This window comes from Apteryx mantelli, chromosome 1 (assembly GCF_036417845.1).
Source record: "Apteryx mantelli isolate bAptMan1 chromosome 1, bAptMan1.hap1, whole genome shotgun sequence".
In the NCBI taxonomy this organism is placed as follows: Eukaryota; Metazoa; Chordata; class Aves; order Apterygiformes; family Apterygidae; genus Apteryx; species Apteryx mantelli.
The window spans coordinates 13,645,843-13,663,673 of NC_089978.1; the positions used below are offsets into that span (position 1 = coordinate 13,645,843).

At 37.5% G+C, this 17,831-nt stretch overlaps 1 protein-coding gene across 3 annotated transcripts in view; it reads right to left on the reverse strand.

The window, feature by feature from the left end:
* Positions 1-1,268: 1,268 nt before the first annotated feature.
* SESN3 (sestrin 3) overlaps positions 1,269-17,831 on the reverse strand; it is a 40,022-nt gene continuing 23,459 nt past the window's right edge. The window contains exons 2-10 of one of the 3 annotated variants that reach the window (XM_067289666.1): positions 15,524-15,589; positions 12,026-12,223; positions 11,072-11,254; positions 10,457-10,693; positions 8,748-8,895; positions 6,382-6,497; positions 3,497-3,687; positions 2,982-3,126; positions 1,269-2,180 (exon numbers count right to left, since the gene is read on the reverse strand). In XM_067289666.1, coding sequence (XP_067145767.1) covers positions 2,094-2,180; positions 2,982-3,126; positions 3,497-3,687; positions 6,382-6,497; positions 8,748-8,895; positions 10,457-10,693; positions 11,072-11,254; positions 12,026-12,223; positions 15,524-15,589 — 1,371 coding nt within the window. In that variant the 3' untranslated portion in view covers positions 1,269-2,093. Of the gene's footprint in view, positions 2,181-2,981; positions 3,127-3,496; positions 3,688-6,381; positions 6,498-8,747; positions 8,917-10,456; positions 10,694-11,071; positions 11,255-12,025; positions 12,224-15,523; positions 15,590-17,831 lie in introns of all 3 variants that reach the window. The other 2 variants (XM_067289659.1, XM_067289673.1) reach the window with 2 other exon arrangements.

The window sequence follows — 17,831 nt, forward strand, 5'->3', positions numbered from 1 at the left end:
AAAGTTCTTTCTGCAGAACCATTTTATGCACAAAAAATATTAGGTGTGGCCACTACAGTTACAATAGGGAGGAAAAAGGATTATAAGAATTTAGAAAGCTAACCTAAGTTCATACGTATCAGCATCTCAGTGCTTCTGAGAAATCTTATATAGCTAACTGCAAAGATAAATAAATCTGATGTTTTATGCAAAGCTCTCGCTAGAAGAAATTCTGATGCTACTGGGTAGTTTTCTAAATAGCTAATGTTAAAGTTCGTAAAACGTTACTGACTTCTTCCTCAAAAGCTTTTCATGCACAGAGTCTGCAGTCTGAAGGTGCAGAAAAAGCGTACAATCATTTAGTTTTCCAATCTGGAACAGACAGATAAAGTGAAAAAAAACAAACACCAACATGCAAAGTCACAGCAAGGTATCAGGAAAAGTAAAGAAGAGAGAAAACTAATTTTAGTAGCATACTGGTCCATGATTTTGTCAATGAAAGGTGTTAAAATATGGCTAATATAATATTATCATTTTTAAAAGCTATTCTGCAATTGTCAATGGAAAAAAAAATCCTGTATCATCTTCTACAATTCAATAGAACATTAAAAATAAATCTATCCTGCTAGTTTTGAATGTATGTGACAGAAAGAATGGTCACCCTCCTCAAAGTAAAATGAAAAGCCCAAACCAACAGACAAAAGTTTAAGCAGTGACAACTTGCATCCTATTGGGTAAGTTTAAGCATCTCTTTAGGCACTTCACTGGTTCATTAAATGCAATACAAAATAAAGCTATAAATATCAACATTTTGTGCTCTTATGAATTTGTCAGAAGCAACAGAAAACAGCACAAAACTGTGACATTTTTGGCAGCTTATTTCTTCCCTTCCCCAATATTATCAGTTGGCCAAGAATGCTTTGTTTTGGGGATGCTTTGGCATCTCAGTATCAGGTTGTCTTAAGCCACAAAAGCTAAAAACAAAACTGCTAGGCCTTAGACAATAAAGAAATTTGGTTTCAAAATTTCTTTATGGCTATATAAGAAGGACACTTTAGCAGTGACATGACAGGGAAAAAAGCTTGCTTCTTTTTAAATATTGCACTTTTCATTTGTTCACTCACACTAATGCATAGAAACTTTTAAAACTTTGAATATTAAAATTTCATGCTATGAAGAAGTTATGGGAAATAAATTTCTATACATCCAATATGAAAGAACAGATATGCTAGCCTTCCTTTACTTTCCTTAGTTAAAATATTGAGAAAGAAGAGAGTGCAAAAAACCCCACAACCCTATTTTTGGTCAGTCAGAGTATTAACTTTACAGGTGCCAACTAAACAAATTGCAACATGTGATGAGCATGGATATTGTAAAGACAACTGAGGGTGACTGTCAGTAAAACAAGATTATGCATGATTGAAACACAGTAAGTTTAGCTGAAATGGTAAATTGTGAAGCCTCTTCTCTTGGGAAGAGACAAGATAAAACAGATGAGTTTTGTACTTCAGTAGCATGCCATAGAATTTATCACGATTAATTTCACATTAAAGTGTGGTCAATGTTTGCATCCACATTTCACATCACCTTCAATTGCTGTAGTAAGACAGTGACTGGCAAGCAGTCTCCAGGAGACACAGATGAATCCAGTGGGCAATTCAAATTAACACAGCACATGCATCTCTATCAGAGTTATGACTTGGTGGTAAGTTCTTAGAACATTCAAAACAGATCTTCTGCTGGATTCCATTAATCTGAAAAATGATTGCTTGGAAAGTAAGTCTCTAAGCACTTTATTCCAGTGCTTAAAGAACAAAGCGCTAGAATTGAGTATAATAAAAATAGTTTTAGGATTCTGACCACTGTGCAGAAATCCAACCGGAAACAATGTAGAGTAGTGCTCCTCAGTGTTATTTTTGTTATTAGTAATGTTAAGCATCAAGAAAATAAAACACGTCATTGCACATTACAGCCGTCAAGAAACACGGCTAAACTTTGACACTAGAGAATTGAATAACCTGATGCTACATCACAAACAACTTCTGGCGTGTATCTATTTCCAAAGGTCTTTACATACTCAGTAAAAATTCCTTTACTCCCTCCCAGTGAATGCTTCAGGTTAAGTGACGAGTTATGGCACGAAGGGCATACAGAAGTTCTGCTTGCATACGAGCTTCCATTAGAAGTAGATTTACGTGAACCTGTGAAAAATTCAATCAGCCATTTAGTTCACCTTTGAGTCCATCATTGTTTATTCATTTATGATAAAATTTTTAACTTTTAGTAAATTATCACTGCAAGAAATTAGGTCTTTTCTTGCTGTACTCTGCTGCAAGACTCCAAGTGCTTTTAGAATAGCTATCTAGTATTAGACAACATTTTAGAACTCCAAGTAACCATCCTTAACTGCCACTTTAAACAACTTTCCATCTGAGAAGTCCCAATAAAGCAACTTTGTATTCTAATGGTACAAATTCTCAATAAATGGTATTTTTGTTTTGTTTACTACCACCTACGACCACCATACTGCACAATATAAGGAACAGTTCATCTGCCAGATATGCTAGAAGGCATACAAGCATTGAACTCTTTTCAGCAGGCATTTAACTTAGATATTTGCAGATACACTGACATTGTTTATTGATGAAAAAACACCATGAAGACTCTATATATAAAATAAACTCTTTTTTGTCCCAAAATCAAAAGTATTGGCATGGTTGACCATTTCTGCATTCCCAAGTTTATACACTTTTCTATTACAGATGTCAGTTCAATCATATGGAGAAGTCATTCAAAATAAAGAGAAGGACCAACAACATTTCCAATCTACTAGGAAGTATTTTTGTAAAACTGACATTTAACACTCACTGAATTAATCTCATTTATTTCTCTGGTTAAAACAATTAGTTTGACAGATACAAACATTTTTAGAAGTCACTGTATTTTCATTTTTAAAATGCACTGGCATCTCCATGAATTCAGTTTAGCTATAAAATACATACCTTCTCTGAGTGCTTGAATTGACGCCAGTAACTATCATACATGCGCTTGGTAGTTCTCTCTGGGTAGCAGGTCACTGTCTTTATGTAAACCTTCAGGCTGCGTTCAAGTAACTGATTAACTTCTCCATAATCATAGTCATCATACCTAAATAACAGAGGCAATCACTCTGCTGGATATAGGTCTTTAAAAGCATAGTCTTTTGCAGCATATTAAGTTTTGGTATTGAAGCATTTAGTATATATGCTAGAACAGAACAGGGCAACAGAGAATACAGGCCGGCGTCTGAAAAGACATTTCTGTAATAACTTCTGTCCTGATTCATAATAATTTTCTTCACTGAAATCAAAAGCTATATGAATAATACACCAGCAAAACCACTCTAACTTGCAGACTGAGATACCATCTCCACTTTAACACCTGGATTCTAAAGTAATGCTTTTCACGTGGTTAGTTTTTCTTTCTATGTTTACACACTTTAAAATGCACTCCTTAGCCAGCGCATTTTGTTCCATACCTGATTCCATACATACAGTGGACATAGTTAAATAAAGCTCTTCTTAGCGTAGTTGTATCAACATCTTCATGTGTTGCCATAGTGTTATACGTGAGGTTATAGACCATCCGAAACTTCTCATCAAGGAGATGCCCAATATCAGAATAAAGCCTGTTTACAAGGGAAAAGCCATGATTTTCCCAAGTATAGTCCTGCAGAAGCAGAAAGAAATATATAAACATACAGGTGAAGTGAAGCCCCTATTTGGTCCTCTCTACAGCTTAATAGTTTCTGTTGTCTGTTAGTTAGAATTTTATTCTCTTCAAAAAATTTGCATTTTGAATCCTCCATCTGTATCACCTGCTCCATTCCGCCAGGCTTCCTGGCAATAAATGTCACATTGCTGCACCTCACTTTCAGTCTGGATACCATTAGCCTATAGGACACATGAGGAGAAAAAAATCACCCTTGTTCTTGAGGTGTTGAGGCAACTTGCCACTGTCTGCCATGCCGCTCTGACCAGCACCATTCTAACTGGAATGGGCCTGGTAAGTTTAAAAAGTCCCGGAACAAGGTATTAAAATCCAGGTTGCTTTGGTCTTAGAGAAACACCTGGATTGCAAGAGTAGAACCATGCTTGCTCACATCAGGAACGTGAATTCTTTGAAAAGTGGTGGCACAGCATCAACAGCAGAGGAAAACTGCCCTGCTCCAGAACAGTGTATAACCACTCTCCATGCTGCGGTTATAGAGAACATGTTAGTTTGCCCACATCCTTGGCAAGTGTTCAGTCGTTCAATCACATGCCCTCTTTACAGCCGACGGCATCGTCTCCACTTCCTGCCGTGTCTGGCTGTTTTCAAAAAGAACTGCTAGGCAAGGGCCCTTGTAGATTCACGTTAGAGCACGTCTATTCGACTGAACCCCTGACTGGGATAGAGGAGAGAGTAGGCAGGACAATATTCAGCTGCCTAAACAAAAGCATTCTGTGACATTTGAAAAGCCCCATGTTTGGCCTCTAGCTGCCAGTCCAGAAGGCCGTAAGACTTGTGAGACATCTCCCATATCTACTAGCCCTGTACAGATGTCTAGAACAACCTAGGGTATCACAAAAGGCCCTGGACGCTGACATTCAGCTAACTGAATTGAGCTTCTCGTGTTGAAGCCTCAGGGGATTTCTAACAAGTGGATCTTATTATGCAAGATGCCCAGTGTAGACATGACCTAGGTCAGAGCAGAAACAGAATTTCGCATCCCCAAAACGTAAACAGTGAAGTTGCCAGGAGCCATGCTGCAGTGCCAAGTGCATGGCAGGTTTGGAGGATCATATTTTTTGTTTATACATATATATATATATATTTTAATTTGGCACCTTCATCTGAGACGTCGCTTCACAGCATTGTGTCATGGTTCTCAAACACTGGTGGACAGGAGTGGGTGGGGGGCTTTTTGTTTGTTTCAAGTAGAAAAAATACTAATTAGTACTCTTTAGGGTATCAGCCTCTGAAAACCAGAAGCCCCAGGAGGGAGGAAGCACTGTTCACTAACAGCAGTTGATCCATACTAAACACAAAAAAGGGGAAAAAATTTTTTTTTAATTCTGCTGTTTGTTGAATACCTTTTTCTATTACTGAATTTAAACCCACAGAGATAAAGATGTTTTATCCAGAACAAGGATTGGATTTATTAGAGTGTTTTGGGATGCTACTGTAATTTGAATAGCATTAATAGAGCATTTGAGAGGCTGCAGGTATATACATCTAACTGCTTGAGAGAAGGACATACTAATAAAGTTAAATTTTCAGGGTGACTCCTTTGAACGTAGGCCAGAAGCTGTCCTATGTATTTAAGAGCAGAGACATTTTAGTTATAGTTTCAACTTTGGTAGAGCTTTTTTCCATAGGAGCCTGTTGTTCCCAAGTAGTTAAGCAGTATGTTTGATTTATAGGCACTGACTTTGCCTTATTCTTTTGGCAATATCCACCTACTTTAAGCTCATATAAAGACTGCAGAATAAATCATCCAGAACAGCAAAGTCTGCTATATAGCTAAATACATTTCCTGAAAGTGATCATGGGTTCTTTTACTTTTCAGTCTTAGATAAATCTTCTGACTATGGAGTTTTCCTGTACCTATTTTTTTTTTCCTGGAAGTTTTCTGATTTGGTGCAAGATTTCTTCCATTGCCTGCAATTTATTACTAGACTACTGATTCTGTTCTACAACCTGGAACAGGACCACCTCGAACCTGCCTGCTATTATTTATATTATGAAGACATTTATGAGTCTAGCCATGGTTAAAGGTCCCAATATGTTGGACAATATACAGACAAAAGGGCAGTTCTTTCAACACACTAAATATACACACACACACACACACACACATTTTTTCCCTCCCTGCACGTAGCCAAACAGTAATCCTATTTAAGTACTCGTTTTCTTTTCAGACATTCAAAGCTCAGTGATTTGGTGCATATATGAAAACAACACTTACCAAATCACTCTCACAAATGTATATACATCTGTTTATTGATAACCACTGGGCAGGGAATACTTGAAAATATGTCAGAAACGAAGTGTTCTTCCAGTAGCATTTTTCTATATTCATAGAAAAGGAAAATAAATTCTTCCTTTCCCAGCTTTCACTTGTATTCCAGATCTACCGATATGCTTTACAGTTTTCCCACTAATTCTTTTAATATTTGAAGTAAGACCAAAAGCTAAATAAATCCTTGTCTGTCTACAAATAGCAGAAGACTCATCTCTCATAAATTTGTAGAAGTCTGTGAATTATTTAACGTACCATGGCAAGAAAAAGTGCATGTGACAAACATGTTCCACTACAATTACTTTACACTATTTATCCAGTAAGGAAATACGTATTACTAAATGTATTTTAAACACTACCTGAGCTCTAAATGTTGGCAGATGCTCTTCTCCTCGCCTTGCAAAGTCTTTGTACCCAAACCCAGGATCTTCAATATAGCGGGAGACATCTGTAGAAACTATTTCATCATCAAATGCTGTGAAAGAACAGCAAAGTGGAAGTCAGCACAAATACTACCACTCTACTGAAGGACTAGAGAATGATTTTAAGTCTTGCAAAGGAAGAGAATGGAATGAAGGAAGGAAAAATTTCACTTCATCTGCATTCCACTTGACCCATCTGCTTGTATGGGATTCATCTTGTGCATTGAGCCACTGGAATGTCAACCTAAAGTAGACATCTAAGGTCCTTCTAGGAAATGGGGAGACATGGGCTGAACTATCATCTGGAGATATGCTTTTCTCTCTGTTGACTTCTGAGGGAGGCTAGATATCTTAAATTGGGCAAGATGTGTTCCATTAGTAAAGCCATTATGCTAGGATAAGAAACAGAAGAACACACATTTGACAACAGGATTGCTATGCTGAGCACGCATGGTGCCAGCAAATACACCAGCTCTAGTCTATAACCCACAATACGAGCAACTAGACAGCAGTGCAACACTCCACCTGTAAATACCGATTGAAGAGTATATGAAAGGAAAGCGCTCGACAGTACATCAGGCTGAAACTCTGCCAGAAGCTCTAGTAACTAGGCATCTTCAAAGAGCTCCAAAACGTGTCACTAAGCAAGTGCAGGTTCTCTATCAGGAATCAATCTTTCCCTCCTGAATAAACAGGTGGCTTGTTTGTGCAACTACCTTTGCAGGAGTTGACTACGGTATAGCTGACTACATTTGTCCCTGATGTTAATATCTTGGCTCACTTCCACATGCATTGACAGAACAGTTGCCATATGTCCACTCTTAGCACCTTAAAAAGTCAGTTAATCTAAGAATTGCAGAAGTGCTTTATCTCCGCTTTGCCTCATTAAACAATCAAAACATAACTGTGTAAGAAGAAGCTTGCACAGCATCTGCTCCGCTATTCCTCAGTGAAGAATAAAAAACCTACAGGCATACAGGGAGGAAAGGGAGGAAAGTAAACAAAACTACCAGCGGGCCCTTCAAGAAATCTTTCTGTCCCAAACAACACCTCATCCTAACAAGCTTGAAGTTGCAGAGACTCACGGAAGTCCTAGTTTAATAATGACACTGTAGCGGGTGTCAGTTTGTCTACACTATCTCAAGACTGTTTGACCAAAGAAAAATTGAACAAGAATGGATGATGTCCATTTTTAAAAATCCAGTAATGATGATTTTGGATATACTTCCTTTCAGAGATTTTGAGTATTAGAGAGCCACAAAATCTCTCTGATGATTCACAGTACATCCTTTCTCCCTTTTGGGCTCAGAGCACAGAAACTTAAATACCTTCAAACATGCGTGGTCTGACTTGTATTCTGAATAACCAGACTTGATTAACTACTAGCTTGTAGTTTCAGCTTTCTTAACAAATTCTCTCTGAAGCTATTGAGATCTAAATTCACAAGGAAGAGTTCTGGGAAAATGTGGAGCATTTTATGGGTCACTTTTTAAAAAGATATGAGCTACAGTCTTCAGGCAGCCTCTAATATGTGGAGCTGGTTGGAAATTCTGATTGTCCTCATCATATTGTTTCTTCTAAGACATTCTTTGGAAGAAAAAAACCCCCAAATCCTGTTGTTTATATGAAACAGATTTCATCGTATGGTTTGTTAGAGATGAAAGCCTTTACAACAAATGAAAAATAAAGGAAAAGAGGCTTTCAGCTCTTAATTTTGAACAGTACTTAAGAATAAAATGAATGCTAAGAAATCTCTGTCATAACACAGGTAATAGAAACAGCATAGCAGAATGATCACTCAAAACAGTCAGTCTGAGATGTCCTTTCCAGAGGGGGGAGTAATTCAAACAGTAAAAAATTGGGTCTTGTTGCATTAGTGTAGAGTTATTTGTCGTCAGTCTGTTCCAATCTCTTTTCTGAATTAAGTGTCATATCTGAAGGCTACCTATGAGTGACACAAAACTTCTAAGCATTGTAGAACCTAAAATTGTGAAGTATTATTGAATATTTACACAAAGGAATTAATTTGAAGAGCACACAAAGAAATAGAAATTTACACCCAACTCCAAGAAGCCTACAGGCTTTTTTCCAAATAAAAAAAGCTAAATTTCAAGTAGCAACAAGGGTGGCAACATTTGCCAATCAAGAAATCTTAAGCAGATGAACCAAGTCACAGGACCACCCTTACTAAAGCAAGGGCCAGAATAAAGAAACTGACAGAAAGAGTTGTAGTCATTGAACTGAACTCAAGTGTTTAGGGTTTAGGAAGCACAAACAGACTGGAACTGGAAAAGTACAAATACCTCCACTAATTACTAGCAGACTCTCCTTCTTTTCCTTTTCAAAGCGAGTTGCCATCTCTTCCTGAGAGGCTTCTTCATCCTCTTTATCTTCTTGTAGCCTCTTCATCCTTTCCATTAAGGCCTCCAGCTCACTTAAAGAATCTGCAATCTGCAAAAACACCATGACATTCTGGAAAATTAGAAGATAGACAACACGTGTCATCTTCAGATTTCATGCTCTACAGTAAATGCTCTCAAGAAAAGATATCAGCAGCAAACACGAAAATCCAAGCCAGAACACTTTTTGTCACATATAAGACAGAAACAGCTTTCAGAAAGAAGAAGGGAGCGGGTAAGTATTGCTCTAAATCTATCAAAGTATTCTACTGCAATAAGATTAATAGCGAAAGTGATGATGTTTGAACATGGAAACCATAGTCACTTATAATATATATCCTACCACATAGATGGTTCAGAAAAAAAAACATCTATGTGGTCTATGTGTATCAGAAAACAACTTTTAACACTAAGGTAACTTTTCTCAGTCAATTGTTAACGCAAAATACCTTACTGATGAGATACAGTGTAACCCTGCAATACAAGAACACAACCTGAAACAGCAAATCAATATTCTTTTTGTTTACTTTTTGTTATGTTTTTTTCTACGTACTCAAAACAACTTTTACATGGACCTTTTCCTTCCTCTTATGCCTCTTTACTAGAATATATCAAATATATCAAAGTTTGGCATTCTGTGATCTGCCTTGATCATTCAGATTTTTCATAAGATAAATTGCTTGGTCTTTCTTTTCCATCTTTTTCTTTTGATTCTGATCTTCTGCCCAAAGCTAAAAATGTCTTATATCATGTTATTCACTGCTTAACAAGCAGCACACAGCCAGAAGCAGCCCTTAGCTCACTACAAATGCATAATAAGAAATACCGATGATTTAAGTTAGCATGCCTTACATCACAGAAACCAAAGATGCAATAACTGACTGATCACATGCTCACATTGTAAGCTTACTGCTAATTTTAAAAATCTATCCAGTGACTTGGTTTATAATCCCTATCTTTCATCAAAGGAGATGAGGCTAACTCAGCAATCAGTAGTTTAATTCAAGGACTCTTCTTCAAAGTATTATAAAGCCACTTTCAGAGAAATTTCCATTTTTAAATTAATTTAACTAGTAATCAAATTTCTCTTTTGGTTCATTCAAGACCAGAACACTAGTGTGAAGAATAAAACCATTTTATTTCAGACATTTTCCTCTTATCTACAGGGAAGTATTTCAAGATTAACCTGTTTTGAGATCACAGGCCTTGCCAAAGTCAAAAGGAGTATTATGACCCCTGGGCTTTCCCTTTCCTTTTTTCATTCCACATGTTAAGAAAATGGCTAATAAAATGCTGCAGTCAATGATACACTATCTGAACAAATTCAAACTTTCAGCTTTCAACTGGAAGCAAAGTTTTAGTTCTTGCTCAATGGGTTGTGAGATTAACTATTAAAATCACATTATTCTGACTACAATTCTCCATTTCAATGTGGTTTTGAAACATTACTCTGCAAACTGCTAGAGTTAACATAAGAGTTACCAGACCCAGGCATTCCAGTAAAGTAGACAAAAAAACTTTCAAACTAGACTGCAATTTAAACAGGAAAGAATGGAAGAAAGCTTTCTAATGCAAAACAGAGGCAAGCAAAAGAATCTTCTTGCAACACTAACCCCAAAGTTGCTACTTGTGAGGGATGCATTTTCTATGTTGTTGTCATTGGCAAGATCACAGACACAGAAGTTGTTGACTGCTATAAGTCTGACTCCATTAGATGTATCCGGATCTCTCTCTGGATTAATGCCACTACCAAATACAAAACTTGCCAAGGCATGATAATGTGCCAACAGGACAACAGCATGCACCAGTTCAGGAAGAGACCAATTATTTTCCCCAGTCTTGACAAGTTTCTGAAATGAGAATAAAAAAAGTGTAAATATAAAATTTCTTTTGGCCCCTAGGTTTGTATAAGACTACACATATTTTAAAAAGGCATCAATTCCTTATTTCCAAAACTACCATATTTCTCTCGCACACAAATTCTCAAAAAAGAGAGACCTAATATACTACTACTTTTCTGTTGGGGTTATTCTAGTCAATGCTATTCCTAAAAAATAAACCTTGTTGGCTTTGTCACATAGAAGACTTTCTTGGGTTATTCAATACTCCAATACTTCCCTGAATTCCTAAACTCAAGATAATGAAGCCTAACCACATACTTGCATAGTTTTTAGCAGTTTTTACTATTGGACATTTACTGCTATCACAAGGCATTATTTAACAGGTACCTGAATGTGCTCTTTTGTGATTAGCCAGGGTCGGTGTGCAAGGAGTTTGTTTATTTCATTCAGATTTTTCAGTCTTTGTGGAATGTATTCTAAACCGTTCAACCATTCTGCAATTCCACCAGTCTTCAAAAACTCATCAACATGCATATTTATTAGGTAGGAACACTGATGTCTGGCAGCAGCCTAAAATAATTAAACACAGAGGCAAAGGTGCAGCATATTAGAGTATAATCTGATTTCACTGCAGGTGAAAAACAGGATACATAAACAACATGAAAATACAATTTAGTTGCAAAGAGCCATGTTTTGTTTTGTGAAGCATTTCTAACCAGTACGGAGGGTTCACAATAAAAAAAAATTTTGATTAAATTTGGTGATTCAAAGTAAAGTAATTTAGGTTGCAAGGCACCTCTGGAGGTCATCTGGTCCAACTCCCAACTGACAGTAGGGCTAGCTTAGACCAGGTTGCTCAGAGCCTTGTCCAGACAAGATCTCCATCCTTGGAGACCCCACAACCTCTCTTGGGTCCTGCTCCAATGTTTGACCATCCTCAGGGTGAAAACTGTTTTCCTAGTATCTACCTGAAACTTGTAACTTGAGTCCATTGCCTCTCATCCTATTGCTGTGCACTGATGGTTATAATTCCAGAAGTAAGGGGCCACAGCTTTAACTGCTGTCCACAAAACCTCACTCCCGTGGGTGTGTGAGAAGGGTCTCACTGTGGGATACTAACACGAAAAGGTGTACTTTGCCAATTCTCTCTTCTCATTGAAAACCTTGGGGCTAGACACGCTTTATTCAGATGGAAATCAAAAAAATATTCATGCCCATACACCCATTACCTAAAATATCACACCAGTCCCTCCTTTCTAAATTTTTTCATTTTTCCTTTTTTGTTTTTTAAATAAGAAAGTCAAGGTGACAGGAGGAAGTGTATAGCTTGTTGGTACATACCATTATAGCAATGTAGTGCCTATAAGGCAAAGGAAGGGGCCCATCCATGCGCAACATATAGAACTGGCTGCGGAGGAAAGACTCCAGGTACTGAGTATGGATACTCATGACCTGCGTGATGTTGTCCAGGCGACCAGATGTAGAGTATTCTTCCACAAGAAGATTAGTACGTTCATCCAAACCATTTGCTTGCATAACCTTAAAAATAAGATGGAGAAACTTAACTGAGAGAGGTTTTCTTCAGCTTTAGCCCTGGATAGAAACATATTGCAATATGAAAGGTTTGCTTTTGTACAAACTTGCAGCCAATTCTGGAAATCTGGATGTATATATAAAAACATATGTGCATGCATGTGTGTGAATACACACATATAAATGCGACTTGTATACTGAGAACTGATGAACACTCTACACCTGTTATTTTAATACATTCCTATAAAAACCAAGAACATTTTTCTGTACATCTTTCCAAAAAGGCTTAACTCTCAGACACAAATCAAATCTGTACGGAGGTCTGGAAGTAAGCAGAAGTTAAACGGAAAGTCAAGTCTGTATGGAAGTCAGTCTGTATAGACACACACCACCTGAGCACTCAGCCCTACAACAGACTTCAAAATTAATGGAGAGGAACTGGGTTACATAACCAAATTATAGAAACAGTCTGGCAGTCCACCACTTTTGTGTTTGTATAATTGAAGAGGAGATCAAATGCTCATTTGTCCATAACATTCAAGTATTATTTAGAATAGGAATTTAATGTTTTCTTTAAACAAGAGCTGTTCTTTAATTATTCCAACCAACCTGGACCTTGGGCACAAGATGAAATGCAATACAGTAGTAAAAGAGTAAGTAGCTCTTGAATTGCAAGCCCTGACACAGTATTAGTGCTATTACTCAGTGTTTATCAGCAAGAACAGCCATTTGAAACACATTCATCATTAAAGTTACAAGCAAAAGACTAGAATACTCAGTAGTTTATTCTTAAACTGCACAGTATTAGACCAGCTAGCTTATTATTGCAAGCACTATGAAATGGGAAACCATTTCAGCTAGTTTAGTGCACATGAAGTTAGAAAGCGCTTGAAACTATCAAGACACCATTCTTTTGTTGAACTGGATTCTATTTAAAGTACATTGTCCTTCTTCATGATGGGCTGATGTCTCAAGACTGTCTCAACTATTTTTCAATCAAGTTTTATATGAAAGTTTATATATAAAATAACATGAACAAGTTACTACATTTTCATTTCTCACTAATGTACTTCCCTGTTTTACTTGTGGGCCCCGAAAGAAAGGGAAGAAGCAGAAGTATCCAGCTAAGCAGCCCCATAATTTCTCTACAACTCTTTTGTGTTTTATACCAAAAAGATGCCTCTTCAGTTATCATTAAGAATACTTTTACCACCAGAAGTTTATCCACACATTAGAGACCAAGCCTATATATTATGGCATACCACTCACTCCACTGTAAGTAATACCCCTTATTCTTCAGCAAGTGCATCTTCCAGATATTTAAGAGATTTTTGTCTCATTTACTAATTTCTTAGGGAAACTACATTTCAGTCCTGCTACTGCTCTGGTAAGATTTCTGATCTTCTCCACTTTGACAGAGGAAAAACTTTTTCACTGTGAGGGTGACAGAGCACTGGAACAGGTTGCCCCGAGAGGTGGTGGAGTCTCCTTCTCTGGAGATATTCAAAATGCGCCTGGATGCAATCCTGTGCAATATGCTCTAGGTGACCCTGCTTGAGCAGGGGGGTTGGACTAGATGATCTCCAGAGGTCCCTTCCAACCTCAGTGATTCTGTGATTCTGTGATTCTGTGACAGGAGCTTTCCTTGTAACTTAGTACAAGTTACAGAGAAGAAATTATGCTGACAAAGTTGAAATATAATCCTGTAGGACTGCATTGTTGCTATGTTAGGCATAGCAATATGCAACACTATTCCTTCTGAAATTTCTCCACCTATATTACTCTTCAGGCTGTATATATACCTTCTCATGATTTATTACCATCCATGGATTCACAAACATGCTTTTTTAATTCTCCTGGTAAAGCCTTATGACACCTTAATGGGAACCTTTACAATTAAGTTGTTATTACTCTGTCCATATCAAAATCTTTCCATTATCGAAATAGAGTAGGTTTTGATAAGAGCAATGTTCTGTAATTAACTTATCAAGATTTGTGAGACATTAAATGTGTTACAAATTTACCATTACATCCTGTCTATCAACTGTATTATTTAACGGCCAAGGAACAGGGGAAAAAGACCAGTCATGTGCTTAACAAACAGTATTCAACACTTGTTCTTGATATCAAATAGCTGTTTTATCAACTCAGGTAGAGGTTCCATTCTTCTACTAGGGTACCTACTGGGGTTACTGCTTTCTGAAGGCTACTCAGTGCTTTCCTTCTGCATCCTTGGCTGCCACCAATTAACAAGCATATCATTTGTGCAGTAAATTCATTAACAATTCTCTCAAAACCTTATATACAATCATTCTCATTACATTTATTTTTCCACTCTTTACACAATTCTTGTCTTAATGAGAAGAATTAAGTCATTATGAAGGTTGGCATCTCAGGTCCACATTTCATAATGCAAGGAAAATACTCTTCACAAGTTTGACTATCTGTAATTCTTTCTGTGCTCCCCGCTTCCCAATCTAGAAGATTCATTTTAAACTCTATTCCTTTTTGCTTCTGTTTTCTTGTTTCCAGGCTTTATACTTACTCTGTTTTTAGGTTCAGATCTTCCCTGTGTAGGGAGAGAGAGATTCAGAGAACAGCAGATATCTCATGTCTTTCAAAAATTTATTTTTGGCTCTGCTGTTCTAGCATATGAATCGCCTGGCCTTAGCAACTACCCAAAAGCAGAACAGAAAAAGGACCTGTTTTTATAGTTTGCCACCCCAAATAAGTCATCAGTAAATGATACTCCGTGGAGATTAATATCATGGGAAAAGAACGACACTAAAGGAAAGTTGTAGCAAGCTGCAAATCAAGGCTTAAATTGAACATTAAATCATACACAAAAATCTTGAGTTTGAAGTCACACCGTAGCTTTCAACCATAAATCCTCTTAAGAGCCAAAGACGTGATCTATGAAGCTGGCCAGATTTTTAGGTTCTCTCAAACTGAAGGTCAGACACTGCTCTGAGAGTTATATAATCATAATGCTGTAATACTGGATAGGCCTCCCCTTAGGCCTGACATTAAGAATAATAACCGATGACCCCCCACAAAAAGAGCACACACAGCATTTACGCGTGTCTCAAGGAGTGTTGACAACGGAGAGCAAGTCAAATAGCACCACTTGTACAAAAGGGCAGGCTGGTTCTTACCCCTGGGAGCCTGCTCCTGATAAACCGTCCCTTTGGCTCACAATGGGACATATCCAGGGACTGCTCTGGGCAAACAGGATCGTCAGACTGGCCTTCAGCACCTCCTTGCTAAAAGCTATCGCGCACCCAGCCCACTTCACTGCACACTTACTTCGTTCTCTGGTATAAAGGCACTTGGTCCTCTTGTTAAAGGTGGAGAGACTTGCACTCTTTTTTCCTGCAAAACAGTCGCATAATTCTATCAGCATCAAGAATAACATATTAACTTGCTTTATCTTACCAGATTAGATCTTAAAGGCCTTGACTCAGTTCTCTTCACAAGGCCACCTGCATGTTTTACAGCTCACTGAGCAGGTGAGCCTATCACACCACATTAGTTAGATCAGCTCAGCACTCCCCGTCCTTTGCTCTAATGAACTGCTTGAATTTTGGCAAGATAAAAAAAAAACCACAACACAAGAATCTAACCATGATTGTTTTTTAGACCAGGCTGAAGATATATAAGCAACAGCAATCAAAAATATGGCACCATGTAAAAATTAGCAATTTGCTGGATTGAGCAGAAGCACTGAAAGCAAAAAGAAAAAAAAGACCTATCACTGCATGTGCAAAGGCCACACTTGGGAAATGAAATTAAGAAGCAGTTTTCTTCAGTATCAGAATCTAATTATATTCTAAGTGTTTGGAAGATTATAAGCACTTTGTGTGCCAAATATTTGCATGAAAAGCACACTCACACCCCCATCTCCCCCCAAAACAGCAAGAACCAATTAAAAAACTTGCTCTGGAAAAACGACAAAAAAGACTATGTTGTTTAGCTGCCGAGTCCAGAAGAGAACAAAACACAGTATACAAGCCTTTGGGCACAAACTCGAGCTAAAAGAAGAGATAGGGCCTAAAAGAGAGAAGAAAAAAACACAAAAACTCCCTTTGATGATCAGATATTTAGTATACAATAAGCAGATAGCAGTAACCAGGACTAGAGGATTTTTTGATTTATTAGAAGAAAAGAGATTAAGCTAAGATAAACTCTGGAGGTCTTAATACAGTTGCCACTGATGGGAAGAGGGCTGAAAGGGACCTTGAGATGCTGTCTGGCTCTTTGGCTTGCCTAAAGGCAAGATCAGCACTTTCTGCAGCATTCCCGACAAACGTCCGTCTAACCTGCTCTTAAGGACCTCCACAGCAGGTCACTTAGTTCAGTGACTAACTCCTCTGATCATTAGAAAGTTTTTTCTAATGTCTAACCTAAATTTCCCTTGGTATTGTTTGTCTTTATGCTTTTCCTCTTTACAGTTATATTCCACGTTCCTGGAAACTCTGACTGCACATTTTCTAAAGTCACTAATTACACTGCAGTGTTAGTGACTTTTAATAAGTTATCCATCAGTAACTGTATCACATTTGCATACCAAATATTTCATGCCCCTAACATAAAAAGTCTAAGCTTTTCCATACCAAATGACCCTTAAATATCTCAATAATTCTACCAGAGGGGCTTAAGTTTAATGGTCATGCATGCAAATAACAGCACTGGTCTGAGAATGAGTGTGCCACAGATTTCCACACAGGAAAAGACGACACTAGAAACACATAACAACTGTCCTACTTGTTTAAAAAATATCCCATCCTTTTAAAATTAGCGTATGAGAACACATACAAAAGTCAGCACAGATTATTCAGGAAAGATATTCCAAAACAAACTCTTGCTTGACAATTAAATTTGTTACTTTGGAATAATCAGGTGTAAAAAGATGAAGAATGTACTCATGCGTGTTTTACTCATTTTCTGAAATAATCTGAATCCATTGTGTGAAATCAAGTGGTCAGGACATGACTTACTGTAACAATTGCCTACTGTCACAGTCCCACAATACTGTAAAATACTTCTTATGAATCAAATGTATGCAACCTAAAGTAATTAAAAAAGGTGTACGGAGACTGGATATATGCATATGCAACCTCTTTTTCATACAGCTACACAAGGCACAGGAAGGTATCTCTTAGTTTTAAACACATATTTTTGCTAGTCATTTTTGTCAACATTTAAAAAGAAAATTTTTTCCAGGATTTCTATTAACAATGTATGTTGTGAGTTTTATGAAGGTTATCCTAATACTAGATTTTAAAAACCTTCATTTCACATTGAATAATCTGGAGGAAACAGCTTGTGTGAGTGAGCAACTTGGATAGTTGAACATCTTTAGCCTTTGGCTCAAGCTCAGGTCTAAAATAGAGCTGAACCACTGCTTTCTCCATTTTACTGTCTGACCTATATCCTGCTTTTTCAGGCTCTGTAAAGCTGGTCATCCAGGCCAGACCGGGGCCAAAAACTGCATATACTCCGTATAGCAGGCTTTGGGCTTCATTGCCTATTTTCCCCATTCAACGTGACTGTTACTCCTTTGAGCCTTAGACAGGCGACTGCTGAGAATGAATGGAGCTGAAAGAGTACTCAG